This window comes from Vitis riparia, chromosome 16, assembly GCF_004353265.1.
Source record: "Vitis riparia cultivar Riparia Gloire de Montpellier isolate 1030 chromosome 16, EGFV_Vit.rip_1.0, whole genome shotgun sequence".
NCBI lineage: Eukaryota > Viridiplantae > Streptophyta > Magnoliopsida > Vitales > Vitaceae > Vitis > Vitis riparia.
This window is the reverse complement of record NC_048446.1, coordinates 4673566-4689395: the sequence shown is the minus strand read 5'-3', so window position 1 is coordinate 4689395 and position 15830 is coordinate 4673566. Positions and strand designations below refer to the sequence as shown.

Genomic DNA, 15830 nt, shown 5'->3' with positions numbered 1-15830 from the left:
GACTCATTAACAAGTCCATATATTTCAATTGTTTTTAAAATAGATGAAGATAATACTAATTTAAAATTTTTGGGGTTCTTTTTTCCATATATTTTCATATTAGTGAATTAAATTCCATTTTTTAGCTTAAAAATATAAGTTTACTCAAAAATTGCTACCATATAAAGAAAATTAATGAAATTATAATATTTTATAAATTAAAATTAATTTGATAAGATAAATTATTAATAATTTTAATTATTTAAATAAATTAATGTTAATAGAAAAAGTTGTCACCACAAGATTTATAATAAAATTCTAGAAATTAAATCTCAAATAAAATATGTTATATAAATCAATTTAAATTTTTATTTAAAATGTAATAAAACATGGTTTAATAAAAATATTTTTAAAATTTTAAAATAAATTAATATAAATATATTAAAGGAATTTAACCCTTTTTTTTATAAAAATCTAATAAATATTATGTTTAATCATATTTTTCAATTATTTTATCATTTTTTTTTTAAGTTTTTAAGTATTTTCATGAATTTTTGATATTTTGATCAAAATATCCAAATATCCGTAAAATCCTAAATACAGATATATCCGTGTTTACGGATATTTCAAACCTTTTATATATCTCACATTCATGAAGAAAAGAAGTTTTTAACAATAATGACAATTCATTTAATAGGCATAGAATTACAATTATTGGTATACATGCATTATGATTCCCCCATTTCAATTACTATTCCGACCACCCAAAGTCAAGGGAATGAAAGCAGAACGTGGCCATCATCATTCATCGCAGGTTACATACCAAATGTGTATCTTTGTTCATGTCTTTCAACGGAGTGCAAGACCTGGGGGAGGAAGCAACCATGTTGAAGCATCAATGTAGTTGAGGGTGATGAAGGGTGTGGCTCCATCATCGTCTAGTTCCTTGGTGAATTTGGATCGTTTAGATGTGTCTGCCCCTGGTCCCATACACTTGTATTCTCCATAGAAAACCAATCTGTAAAGTCATGCACACATATTACCAAGCATTGGACTTTCCTCACTGTAGGACAAGGGGTTTTGCCCTTGTTTTTGGATGAATCGTCTCTCGTTCATCATGTTACAATATGTCTGTTAAAGAAAACAATAAAGAAAGAGAAGGAGAACTTACGATTCCCGTTCAGGGTGGATGTTATTGGACCACCCTAAAGGACTGACAACAGGGCTCATGAAGGTGTATGAAAACACCACCTTCGGTCTACTCATCCATGCCCGCCCTAAGAAAGTGTTGCCGCCAGTACCTGACAAGGTGCAGTGGACGAATGAGTATCCATTGTCCTCCGATTCAAGGTTCCTTGCCTGCGCTGTGATCACTGAAAATCCGCCGTCTCCCTTGGTATGTAGCTCAGTGCTCTGCACCAAAACAACGTTTTCACCAACAGTTGGCATCCCATATATACTTGCAGTGTCCAAAACTTACCAAATACAGAGATTTTCCACTTCCAAATATGTAGTCCACAGTGCCTTCAACGTAGCATCCATGGAAAAAATGCCTGCCCCTATCATCACATAGGGTGTCCTGAAAACCGATCAGCCTGCAGTTATAAAACGCGGCCTTATCGCCTGACACCCTCAGTGCCACCGCCTGGGCTCCCTTCCTTTTCCCGTCCGGCCTTGGGGACGAGTTCTGAAATTAATTAATGATAACACCAACATATACATATAATTAAACTTCCCATTTTTGGCTAAGAATTTTTTAAAAATGTGTCATTGCCATCCTAACATCTAATTACTTCACTCACAATGACAATTATGTTCACCGCCATGAAGTAATCCGACTCCACTATGAGCGTTGCGCTGTCCACTGTCCCGAACTGGGCTGCCGTCCCATCAAATGACAGCTTTGGCATGTCCTCCGGTGATCCGTAGAATGTTATAAAGGGCTTATCCCTATCGATCTTGATTTTCTCTTCATATTCTCCGCCTCCAATCCATATAATCACGCGCTGAGTATTACCGGCTGGAACACTATTGACTGCCGCCATCACCGTATTGAAGACTCCTCCACCGGTTTTACTCACCTTGATGATTTTTACTCTGTCCTCCGCCTCCACTAGGGCTGGATCCAGCGTCGTCCTCCGGAGCTTGTACTTCTGGATGCTATTTCTGAACCATGGAGCTAGTTGACTTTTATCGCTAGGGATTTGTGCATTGTCATTGTCGGCAAGTACAGCCGATGATGAGAGGAGGAGGAGGAAGAAGAAAGCAATGGATATCATTGTTGAAGCCATTCTTGACTGAAGTATGTATGGAATGAGGTTATGAGGAAGGAGATAGTACTGCAATTTATAGAGCCACGCCATCCCTTCTTCTGTGATGCAGTGGAGCTCAATCTTGACCATTTCTTTCCCTCAAAACTATAATGTGTTTGAAGCTCAATCCTTACCATTAAAATATAACAATTAATACTAATTTTTTAAAATTCCACGGTTCTGATTTTAAATTTACGTAAATATTTCTAACTACAAAGTGAGAAGATAGAACCCAAAATTTGTTGACACTGTTGATGGACACCCGATTTCAACTCGTACGTTCTTTTAAATTAAAACTACTTTCAATATATCCCTCTTCAGGGTGACATAGTTGATAATTTCAAAATTAAGAAAGGTTACAATGGGTATATTGAAAATATCCCTCTTAGTTTTGGCTCCCTTTAGTTTGTAATAAATTATTGATGATGAAGTCCAAAATTTTTTATTCTTTATTAATAATATTAATGATTAAAATATTCAACATAAAATAAATAAAAATGTAACATTTTCATGCCAACAAGTCATTGAATAATATTCCTTGGAACGGAGTCTAAAGTACAATGACCAAGCCTTCCAGTCCTATACAGATTAAGTAACTTAGCAGCAACTTTATTCTCAACATCCTCACCTGATTCAGAAGCCACCCTCAAAGCTTCCCGCAGGGCTGTGAACTGTGTTTCTATAAGCCTTGACAAATCCTTTTCTTTTTCCAGACTACCGGGAAAAGATGAAATTGTCTCGAAGAGAACACGACGGACTTCACGCACGACAAAATCCTGTTTGAATAACAATGGTATCATTTACAGATGAAGAAGAGAAAAAGAGAGAATCAGAACTATTATCAAACTGGTTGGTACTCATGGTGCATCTGTTTCATTAGCAAGCATAATACATCATGATGTCCTTTTAGCCAAGATGTCTGTTAAATTACATAGGATGGTGACAAGTGACAGGGAGCTGAAGATGTTAGTCGGAAAAATGAAGAATTTCCTTCTAGTTTTTAAAGACCAGGAGTCATCAAATTGTGTATTATTTTTTTTCACTTGTTTGATGTACTATGTCCTGACTTCTGATGGACGAGATTATGAAGAAGGCTGTAGGATATGACAACTTTTTGATCAATAAAGAATACAGCACAATTACTGATCATGTTGGATTATTCGTAAGTGATTTTATTATTTTAAAGAAGCCAAAGCATCAAACATTGATAAGCAAATTGAGAGACAAGGTGAAGACACAAGACCACAACCTAAGACGCATGAAGTCCAAGCTTTTGATTGTAGATGTGTGGGAGTACTCTAAAGTTTTTGCAAGGTTCTCCGTAATGTTCTCATTAAACAGTCAATATTTACATGGAATAATTTGAGTTTCCAATGAGGCTGGACTTAATTTAAGGCAATCTGTGAGGTTCTACTTGTTAGGGACCTCCGGGTCTTTCACAGTAGGAGAAGCACATTTTGTCTCCCTAGTAGAAAGTATAAGACGCGGCTTCAGAGTGGGCTGGGAGTGTCATCTAATGACAAGAGGTTCCTTCAACCAAAAGCTCAATTCTAGAGGCAAGATTGAGCTTAGTTCAATGTAAAGGAAGATTATTCATTCTTTTCAAAAGCAACTGGATGGAATTTGTTTCATCATACGAGGTCTAGTTTGCAGATACAAGCACATGTAAAATTTACAATTACTTCAGCTCAAAGACAATATTTCATCAAACATCTTCTTACCAAAGAACCATTTCATTGTTATGAACACAAATATGATAACAAAAGGTCCTTGAAACTCTAGCTTAATAACTTTGCGCATATATTATTGTTGATTTATTTGGCAACTTAAATTCACATACCTGCGTATGATCAGTAGGATATTGCCTTTTTTGTCTTGAATCTAACTCAGAGCTACCCAAACAGCCTACTCTTTGGTCTATAGTTGATATCTCATTCTCTTCAGTGGACAACTTTTCCCATTTCTTGTATTCATCACTCCGGATGAGGATAGAAAGAAAATATTGAGCAAGTTCTTTTTCCCCAACTAAACAGTCTTTAATAGCTCCTGCAGTTGAAAAAGGAAGCCAGCTAAGATAGTTGACAATTCTGGAAATAATCATCTAATCCATTACAGATATAACACAGTATGGATAACTCACTCAGATCGCTTGCCTGACTAACTTTGGTTCACTAAATTGTACAAGCTGCAGGCCAAAACATTAGGCATATAGCACCAGTGTCATACCTGTTAAAGCCAGTTTGGAGCACACCTCAACATCAAGAATGTCAGGGGGTAAAATACCAGGGGTGTCCAAGACATAAACATTAGGGTGGCTACCAATCTGAAAATGAAAATCAATTTCTTCCATAAGATAACGAACATAAACAGAAAAACAAATAGGGGGAAGAAAAGAAACTTGCTGAAGCTTTCATAACTAATTCTGTATGCTAGTTGGTTGTCGACAAGTTGGAGAAATGCAAAAGAAATTTAAAATATAGAACAACCATTCCAAGGCCGGATGATTAAAAGATTCCAAAATTCCTATTTCTTTCATCAATTTGCTTGGCAACAGCCTGAATCCTCAAAAGGAATGACAAACAGATCATGAATACTCAAGCAATTTGGTCATCTTTGAATTAAACAGAATGTGCTATTATGACCTTTTATCAATTTCAATAGTATGTAAAATTTTCCAATGAATTCTAAGCAAAATACAGGTGGCTGCACACCTTCAAGCTACTGATATCTCTTGTCTCCCCTGGAATTGGACTCACAGTTGCACGCTTCAATTTTCCCTTTTCTTAAAGTCAATAAATAGCCATAAAGTAAGAATCCAACAAAAGGTTAAAACACATGAAGATAATAATCTTCGATGATAAAATGCCTTGAATTTCAGAAAATAAAATATAAAGAAAGAAGAAGGAAAAGAAGATATTCCTGCAGCTAAGACAACTAAAGAAGGTTGTATTACCTGCAGCACTAATCCGCCCAATCTGATGCAAAGAGTTGGCCAGGGCTGATTTACCAACATTAGGAATCCCAACAAGCATTATTGTTGCAGTATAACTAGAGTGATCAATCTTCTTTACCTCTTTGACTTGAGCTTGTAGAAACTTCAGGCACTGTAAAATATGAATTGTTATTATTAAATGATATTAATTTAACAAACAAAAAGACAGATGATATCATGAGAATCCATCAGAGAAGAATGGGTTTTACTTCCTTGCATATATATAAATTATTGATAAACATTTTAAATTTATACCTGAAAAAGGATCATTGCACGAGCAAACAAACACAAGCTATCCTTACCAAAGACTACTATTGAAAAATCAGAACAATATGACTATATATAATTGAGCAGCTGATAATATACATCCAGTGAAATAGACTCATTTTGAACTCAGCAAAATCGACTTAAACAACAGTCTGTAAAACACCATGAAATGATTCAAATGGCCCTTAATGATTAGTGAAAGGATTACTAAAGTTACCTCCTTGATGTTGTCCTTATTATGGGAATTGACCCCAAAAGAAATGCAGTTTTGTTGCTCAAAATATCTCATCCACTCCTACAGTGAAATGAAATATAACAAAAGTACATAAAGAAAACATAAAATGATATATAAATCACAATTAAGTGAGTTTAATCTCTGTCAATATTCTAAAATACATAAAATTATTCCAGGAGAAAATATGTCCCCATTCTCAAATAAATGTACCCACCTTCTGTGGCATCAAACTAAGCTTCAAATAAGTGGTACAATAGCACATTGCTTTTTCAGCAGAACTTTGAGCACTTATCAAAATATTCATTGGATGGGCTTAAATTAACAAGGAGGCAAGTGAACAAAATTTTTAGGCTTTAAGCATGAAGAGAAATGGAAAGAGAAGAAAAAGAAGAAACAAGGCTAATTAGAAAGGATTAATTGAAAGGGTTATGTTCTTATCATGGAAATTCAGAAATTATATAATTTTACATCATGAGATTTTAATTTATTAGTTATTTGAGCACAAAATTTCAAAGTTATATCATTGAAATTTCAAAGTCACAATTCCCAGTTATTATGGAATACTATTGCTGAAATGAAAAATCAGAGTCTCTTTGGAAAGAAAAAAAAAAACATTATGAATGAGACATACAGAATTGTAGGTAGGGTATATCAGCAATACAAATTATAGCACAAGAACACAAATCCTTTATCAATTTCAATCAACTTAACAGAACTTCATGCCAACATAAGCCTGATATGAACCAAAACCTAACGGCCAAAATTTTGTTGTCGACAATAGATATATAGCTGAATATATCTCTTGCAGTATAAAATTATTTTCCTAAACTTACACAACAATTCACATTGTTTGTCATTCAGTATTGAATTTATCACCTACCAAAAGAAAAAAAAATCTATTGATTCACCAGTTTTTCAATCAAGGAATTTCATACGCAATGCATAAGAGAATCACTAGCTTCAATATACTCAACCTTAGTAGAAATCCTTTCTAGGCAAAATAAATAAATAAACATATATATATATATATAATTAAAAATAAAACAGAATGGACAAAAAATGAAAAACAAAACAGAACGGATAAAAAAATAGCCACCTTTATTTCTGAGCGATTTGCAAGGTCCATCTTGTTCAAGACTATAATGCGCTTGGAGGAAGATCGGAAGTTCCTCAACTGATCATACTCCGAGGACAATGGAATCTAAAGGTTGGAAAACCAAGCTAGTGTCAATAACATAAAACTAAGAGAATGGTTAAGAAATGTACTGAGAGATAAATCAAGTCATGCCAATATCCTAATTTCACCCTAGAAAAGGCTATTAAGAGAAATCTCTCTTGAGCTTGCTTTAGAACCAAATTTATGGTTCTTATTTAAACATGTTTCTCTTTTGAGTTATAGCTAATACAAACCCTTGGTAAATACAATTATCAGCAAAGAAAAAAACAAGAAAATAGATCCACTAATTGAAATTTTACAAGAAAAAAATCAATGGGAATTGCATATGCACACCCCCCAGAGATTCATTAATTTACAACTGTCCCTTATCAACTTGGATTGAAACAAGCTTCCCTTTTTTTTCTTTTTTTCTTTTTTTCTTTTTTTTGGTGTACAAATTTTGAATGTAGCAAAGATATGCTACCCTTTACATGATGAAAAATCATCCAGAATTATAGTAATGATATCCTCCTTTCACCAGCCACCTCACCCCAAAAGAAAGGACCAAGCTATTTGTTCAGAGAACTAGTGTGCATTGATGTTGTTCTCCTTTTGGGTTCTTATTCCCTTACTGTTGAGTTTTCTTTTACTCTTTTTTTTTTTTTAGTTTTGAGATGGAAGTCTCTTCCTTGCTTCTCATACCACCACATCCACCACCATTAACACTTTCTAAAGAGTAAAGGTAATCGGTATTGAAGATGCTACTCTCCCCACCTCATTTGTTGCTGCTCTTTCCATCCCATCTACCTTACAATCATGCTAATAGGCAAGTGGTGCTTGGAATAAAAAAGAAATATTTATATTGATTTTAATATTTTCTCAGTTCTTCCACTCTCAATCACCCTCTTTAGGAGGTGAGAGAAGAAATGATAAACCAGGTGGGATGAAAAGAAAATTAGAGTACATTTGACAGTGATTCTGATAAGTGTTTTTAACATTTTTAATACTTGAAAATATTTATTTTTCAAACATTAAAAATACTAGAAACACTTTCCATAATCACTGCCAAACACACTTTTAATCCCTTTCTACCCCCCATCACTTTATGCAACATCTGCAGATGGTCAAAGTGGAGGTACGAGAAGCATTTTCCCAGTACCATCAAACTGAGAACTTACACTAGAGGCGACCGTTACAAAATCCAAAACCCAATTACAGAACATTCAAAATTTTCATAACAAACATTCAAACTGAATCATTGAGGCATTTTATCAAACAGTCGGCGTGCTCCTAGTTTTACATATGAATAAATGAGAAGAAAGTGAAGGAAAAGCAAACCCTAGCATCCCTGACTTCGAGGACGATATCCACCAGCGGAATGCGCTCGGCAACAGCGCGAGAAGCCGCAGCCATGTGAGGACTGAACCATGTTTTGGCCGCTCTCTTTACACCACTGCCCAATCGCTTCTCCAAATTGGCAATTGTCATTGGCTCTCTAACTCCAGGACAGCGGAGTTGAAACGATGCGTTTTAGTCTTCGGAGAAACATCATGAGAACCATGCAGTAAAATATTGAATTGAACGACGCCGTTTCAACATTTTTTAAGCCTTATCTTATTTACTATGCCCACAAATTATTATTGTTGATTTAATCAGGAAATTGTTAATTTTTTTTATTTAAATAAATAAATAAAATTTTCATTTTAATACTTATTAAAATAAAAAATCTAAAAAAATAAATAAATTTATCTCATATTTTTAAAAATTACTTTCAGAGATTTTAAAATTTAGAGTAATAATTTTTTATTTATTACTTTTTAAAAAAAAAATTAATTAAATTGAAAAAGTCAAAATATTATACAAATTAATTTTTAATTATTTATTTTATTAATTTCTATATTAATAAAAAAAAATTATTTTATAAAGTAATTTTGTAAGACCGTGCAAATTAAATTAAATTTTTAGTAATTTTAGAAGGTTATTTAATTTAAATCGGATTTTTAAAATTTTACATATTTAATTTTTTATTTCAAATCCATTTTTTTAAAAGTTAATTTTGAAAGGTTATGTATTAAATCAGAATTTAGTTCATATATTTTTTATATAGCGTTAATAACGTTTAAAAATTTATTTTATCAATTAATTTTGCAAGGTTGTCTAAATTGAGTCAAAAAAATTTATTCATGTTAATAAAATTAGAAAAATTATTTTACTAATTAATTTTTTTAATATTGTTTGAATTAAATCATTTCTATTTTTTTTTTTTTTTGGTATGGTAATTTTAATCAAATAAAATAAAAAAATTGTTTTTATCCATTAATTGTGTAAGGTTGTATGAGTAATATTAGAAATTTTAATTAATTTTTTGTAAGGTAATTTTTATAAAATCTTTAAATTATTTAATCCATTAATTTTTTAAAAATCTGTAAGTTAAATTGAAATTTTATTTATTTATTTGTGTCCACTATTCTTTGTACAATATTAATAAAATTGGAAATTTATTTCTCCAATCAAATTTGCAAAGTTTTGTAACTAAACTTAAATTTCATTTTGCGATTGATCTTTTGTAAATTCATGTTATTAAAATTAAAATTTTATTTTTAAAATTAAATTGTATAATATTAGGCTTTAAATTAGAATTTTACTTTATAAATTGAACTATATAAAATTGACATCAAAGAAATTTGAATTTTGTCCTATAAATAGATTATTTATAAAATTTGAAATATTATCATTTAATTAGATCTTGATTATACAAATAACATCATGTAAGTCACAAAGACTCATATTTTTTTCTTACAATCCACCGTGTTCTTTGACAGACATGTTCTATGATATATTGCATGTTGTCCATTTTTTTTATATTATGTCTACTAATTAATTAATTGAATGTCAAATTTCCTCAATTTATTTACCGGAGACATAGTCTAGTTTAAGTTTAAAGGAATGCCTTATGTTTGCAAAAGTTAATGTTTATTCTTAATTTAAGTATTAGTAAATTATTTATTATTAGTTTAACTTAGAATAGAAAATAATTAAGATTAGTTTGAATTAGAGTAGAAGGTAAAGTTGTTCCTTTAATTTTAAACAATTGAGGTTTATTCCTTCAAATGTTATTTATATATAAATATTCATCAATAATCAATGAGAATTGTATGTCATATTTTCTTAATCTTCTTCTTCTTTCATTATATGGTATCAGAAGACCAAGCTCTACTTCTCTCGAAGTCATTCTTATCAATCACTATTCTTCTCATCAATCATCCATGGCCAGTGACAAAACCAATGTTGTTATCATCCGAAGTACCAACACAATCTTTAAAATGTTTTATACCCAAAAACTTTGTCCAAAATTTTTTTATTCTCTTATAAGCACAAGAAACCCCTTCAATACATGTTGATGTCTACTAAGCTCATATTCCCCTATGATGTCTTTTCAGTTCTTAATGTCTTTTAACTTCATATTCCTAAGTCAATATTCCCTTATAATATCTTTTCAATTCATACTTCCTATTATGATGATGATGCATGTTCGATATCATCCTTATGAATTCTATCTCCTTTCAATTTTTATATTTAATTTCTTTTAATTTTATATACCTATAAATAAACCTATGTTCTCAACCAGGGCATGAAGTTTTTGTTTCTCTCCCCTCTCTTTCTCATTGTTAAATTCTATATTAAGTTTCTATCTCTCTTTCTCATTTTTAGATTCTATTTGCTCACACTAAATGACACAAATTAGCATATGAAGGCCTTGGTGATACCTTTTGTTTGGTAGATCCTATGGGATACCACCTTGGCACTTGTCTCCTCACCTAATGCTAGATTTGTGTTTTTCATGCCTCTTTAACATTCTCTGATATTTTGCTCTGCTCCAACCTAATATTATTTCACTTTCACATGAAGCATGTGGCCATTGATTTCCATTTCATTCCCAATCGGGTTTGAAATGATGTTCTTTGTGTTGCTCATGTGTTTTTTATAAATGCTTTGTCAAAACCACTATATCATAGTTACTGTATTTCTCTCAAGACTAAGATTAGAATCTCCAATTAAACATCCTTTTTAAGGGAGCATGTTAGCAAAATTTAATATTTATCCTTGATTTAAATCTTAGTATTTATCTATTATTAGTTTAGCTTAAAATAGAAGATAATTATTATTAATTAGTTTGAATTAGAGTAGAAGACAAAATTTAAATTAGAGTAATAGATAGACTTGTTCCTATAATCTTAAATAGTCAAGGTTTATCCCCTCAAACATTATTTGTATATAAATATTCATTAATCATCAATAAAATTTGTATATTAATTTTCTCAATCTTCTTCTTTTACTATATTTCAAACATTCCTAATAAATAACCTAACCTTTGTATTTGTTCTTGCTCCACAAACATTGCCTTATTTTTTTATTAGAGTTTTAAATTTTTTATATTTATCTCCCTTTAAAAATTAAAATAAAATAAGTGACAACTCCAAAATAATTATTATTATTTTCTAAATAATAGAAGCTATATTTCTCTTATCAATCATTATTCTTCTCATCATGTTACATCAAGTGGGGGTGCATGTAAAAAATAAAGGTCCATGGTGATAAATAGTGGTTAAATGAAGAGAAATATTTAAAATTTTTAATTTCATAATTTTTCCTTTTGATAAAATAAATATAAAAGGGGGAAAGACTAGCAAGCTAAGTGAGAAAAAGTAATATATAAGTCATATATATATATATATATATATATATATATATATATATATATATATATATATATATATATTGAAAAAGTAAACTTAAGTATTACTAGTCTCAATCCACTAGCTTGGTCTCAAAAGCTAAGATGTAATGGTTTTCTTTTTAATCACGAGATGGTTCAATTTATTACTTACAAATTAAAGCATTAGGTAGATGTGAAAAAAATAGAAGACTCGAAGTCCAAAATGAGAGAATATATATAATCTCTTTTTCGGTTCCTTTGCTTTTTAGGCATGTTCCACTTGATTGACTTGACTCTAGCGCATGGTAAAAAACAATTTTGTGATTTATAATTATTTTTTACCACATAAATGCAGGGGTTGCATGTATATTATGATTTTTAATACTTTTATCAAAGTTATATGGGTGATTTTTAAAACTTTTTTTCCATCATTATAAAAATGTGATCCACATTTTACTTGAAAATCAATTATATATAATTAAAATTTTAACTATTGAGACTAATTTTCAAACATCATATGATATAGAGAATAATTGTATGTTAACTTTATCATACCAAAAAAACCATTGGAGTTCTTAAAAAATTCAGCTTTCTTTCACTAAAGTATATAAAAATGGATACAATTAAATTTTAATAAATTGATCCAACATTATAAAAAATTATCTAATAAGTAAATGTTTGATTAAAAAATTTTATAAAAAATTTTGTTCATGGGATATGACAACATATTGCAAGTTGAAGATGAAATGCAATTAAAAAAATAAAAAGAAATAATAATAAAAAAAAAAAAGAACCAAAACCCATTATCACATGTGAAAGGGAAAAGGGTAATATTCTAAGTCCATGTTTGTTAGTCTTTTCCTTTTTTTTTTTTTTGTTGACTTGACATAAAGAAATAGAAAAGGAAAAGGGAAAAAGGAAGTGTATCTTTATTTGCTGAAGGTGTAGAAAAGACTTATGAATGTGTGCCACTATAATGTGTGAAAGAGAGAGAGAGAGAAAAAAAAAAGATAGTTATCCAAGTGTATATTTTCAACTATCATCTGACTTTACTTAATAATAGTGATTTAAAGTTATGAACGTATTCATAATTATTTTGATTAATTATAGAAAACTCGATTATATCTAGTTACTAAAATAAAAGATTTGCTAGAATTTCAATTAATTTACCCATGTTGATTTCAAAGTATAGTATGATAGAATTGCTAGCAAATCATTCAACACTAATAATGTGTTTGAATTACTTTTAAGAAGTCAAAAGACCTATCTTTCTTTCTCTTTTACATTTAATAAAAATTTATGATTTTTTTTAATAATATTAAAAAAAAACTTATCACTTAAGAAAAAATGTTTAATATGAAAGTCATAAAAATATTGGTTCTCCTAAAACTTTTATGATCCCACTATTATTGTTTAAAATTTGTTAATTTGACTTATCAATTTCTATCCACAAAATAAAATAAATAATAATAATAATAAGCCACCAAAATGAGACATAATTACATTTAAGCTCTTTTTGAGGGAAAATTTCTTAAACACTACAATATATCTATATATATATATATATTTAAAGATCAAGTACAAATTTAATAGCATTTGGAAGAACTGTCCTCAAATGTTACTCCTTAAAATACATTTCCAAGCATAAAATTCACAATGGTCTATTGCTGAGTGTAGAAGTAAAAATATATCCCAAACAAGCCCTTGAGTAATAATCACACAACAATTTTTATTTTTATTTTTTATTTTTTATTTTTGGAATAGAGAAAATAAGGGTATGGGCATGAGGTGAATGGATGATGATGTTCCTCCTACTGTTGGATTAGCTATGTATCTTACCTGAATTATATTAATCATAAGGTTAAGTTATTAGGGTTGAAGAGGTGTTCACTAAAAAAGCTTAGATTTGGCATTTGATAGTGTTTGTGCGATACAAGGTTGCATGTGAAAAACAAAACAAAAAAGGGAGACTTAAGTCATGGAAAAATTTGAAATTATTTCAATATTTTATGACTTTTTCTTTAAGAAAACTATCAAAATATAATGTTACGTACACAATAACGGGAATAATCAATAAAAAGAAAAAGAAAAAATAAGAACACACAAATTGATGTGAAAAACCCTAGATGAAAAAAACCATGGGTAGAGAAAAAAGAAATCCACTATATGAAAAGATTGGTATAAGAGGGGAGAGTTGTGAATAACTATAAAACTATACATCATATATATATATATATATATATATATATATATATATATATATAAAAGGTCCATCGACCCACTATAATTTCACCATATATGTCACATCACAAGCTTTTTGGGTTTAATAAAAAAGAATTCGGGTCATCAAACTTTAACAGATAATGTATAATTTAGAAATAATCTCTCATAAGTTTATCTTATTAAGAAATTACAAAAACTTCAAAAATAAAAATTATATGATATTTATTTTTGAAGATATTATAAAATAAAATAAGAGAAATATAAATTAAATTCATATTTACTAGTATTACATGATACAAATACGTAAATAACATATTTGAAAGTAGCTATAATTTTATTTTTTTTAATATATTTCAAGAATTATTTAATAAATGTTTCATGATTTGCTCTTCTAGAGACCTTTAAATTGTGCTGAACACTTAATTCCATGATGAGCAGAAAACCTAGAATATATATATATATATAGATTGGTACATATTATCCTTTTTATATTAATTTTTTTTTTGTAAAAAAAATGTTAGAAATGTTTTTTCTTTTAGTTTCAACAACTTTAATGTTTTATTTTATAAAATTGTTATTATAGATTTATTTTTGAAATTTCCAATAATTACTTAATGTAGATTAGAGTGGTTTTTAAATATAAAAAATAAATTAAATTAATCCTTGTATTATAAAGCATTAAGAGGAAATTATGGAATTTTTTTAATGTAGATTTGTTTTTATATCGGAATTGTTTTAAGATTGTCAACGAGTGATATTAGAGCCATGTTATTTGGAGAATTATTTTGTGTCAAGTAAATAGAGGGTTTGGGAAGTAATAGTAATACTATGATCAAACTCATGGCTACAAATTAGTCAATTTGAAAGTCATGAATGGAGGATTTGCTTTGTTCTTTTGATTATAAAGATACTCTTTTAGGTGACAATAACAAACCAATTAATACATCTAACCGAAAGGCAATTGGTTGACAACAATGTATATCAACCTGTTGCAATTGAAACTGATGGTAGCAAAGTGTGGAATACTCTGTAGGAGATGTAGAAAAGAAAAATTCTAAGACAAAGCTTTTTTTAAATTATTACATAAGCTATCTAATTAAAAAATTTCATGTCATAAGCTAAAAAGCTAAAATTTCTAGATCATAAGCCTTCAATTTGATTTAAAAAGTCAACTTTTTTGGTAGTAGACTAACAATATATCCACCAAGAAAATATAAGAAACATATATACCATTCCTTTCCCATAAAATATGATATACTCTTGTCTTATTCATAGTAAAGTCACACTAGCACAACAGGAGCACAAGGAGATATTCAACTCACAAACATGCCAAGGGTAGCACTAACACTCAGTACTTAAACATGGTAACTCAAACTATATTCATATTAAAGCAAGCAGGGTGTCTCTTCCTCATGGAATAGTGATACCTGCAGAAGCCAACAATCAAGTTAACCAAAAACAATTACATTAGCCATCATGATCAATCATCAATGGCCTCAAAAATATGAAAAAAGCCAGAGAACTTACTCCCACACTTGAGATTGTGAGGAACTGCCCTTCCACACCCTTCAATTTTCTTAATGAGCTTGTTAAGACCATAGGCTCGAATGATGGAAGCGACCTTGGGAGAGACATAGGGGCATACACACTCAACATGGGTGACTCGAACACGCTGGCAGCAGTCTGCAGATGGGCTTTTCCCGTAGAGCACTGCCAGGCACGCATTACCAGCAAGTTTCGTCTCCACTTTGCACTCGGTGGGGCTCATGTCTGCGCTTGCTATGTGAATATCCCCCCAGATGCATACTAAGGCTGCAACCACCAGCATTAGAACTGCCCTCATGCTTCTCATTTTCTTTTTGCCCACACACGCACAAACATTGCTGAGGAGCATCTGAAATAAATAGAACTGAGTTGGGTACCCAAGTGGCCGTGTCCATTACTATGAG

At 30.4% G+C, this 15830-nt stretch overlaps 3 protein-coding genes across 4 annotated transcripts; all 3 read right to left on the bottom strand.

The window, feature by feature from the left end:
• Positions 1 to 645: 645 nt before the first annotated feature.
• LOC117933109 (putative pectinesterase 63) lies at positions 646 to 2476 on the bottom strand. Its single transcript, XM_034854496.1, has 4 exons — positions 1782 to 2476; positions 1460 to 1666; positions 1151 to 1392; positions 646 to 997 (listed from the first exon to the last, which is right to left on the bottom strand). Exons 1-4 carry the CDS (start codon positions 2379 to 2381, stop codon positions 829 to 831), a joined length of 1218 nt encoding a protein of 405 aa, XP_034710387.1. The 5' UTR covers positions 2382 to 2476; the 3' UTR covers positions 646 to 828.
• A 253-nt stretch (positions 2477 to 2729) lies between these two features.
• Positions 2730 to 8448, bottom strand: LOC117933110 (DAR GTPase 2, mitochondrial). 2 transcript variants are annotated; one of them, XM_034854497.1, is made up of 8 exons: positions 8280 to 8448; positions 6882 to 6986; positions 5768 to 5845; positions 5245 to 5395; positions 5003 to 5073; positions 4518 to 4614; positions 4132 to 4337; positions 2730 to 3067 (listed from the first exon to the last, which is right to left on the bottom strand). In XM_034854497.1, the coding sequence occupies exons 1-8, from the start codon at positions 8427 to 8429 to the stop codon at positions 2813 to 2815; spliced, it is 1113 nt and encodes a 370-aa protein (XP_034710388.1). In that variant the 5' UTR covers positions 8430 to 8448; the 3' UTR covers positions 2730 to 2812. The 2 variants fall into 2 exon arrangements, with proteins under 2 accessions (XP_034710388.1, XP_034710390.1); XM_034854499.1 differs by lacking the exon at positions 5768 to 5845.
• Positions 8449 to 15291: 6843 nt separating this feature from the next.
• On the bottom strand, positions 15292 to 15724 carry LOC117933166. The gene is made up of 2 exons (XM_034854559.1): positions 15409 to 15724; positions 15292 to 15308 (listed from the first exon to the last, which is right to left on the bottom strand). Exons 1-2 carry the CDS (start codon positions 15722 to 15724, stop codon positions 15292 to 15294), a joined length of 333 nt encoding a protein of 110 aa, XP_034710450.1.
• Positions 15725 to 15830: the final 106 nt, after the last annotated feature.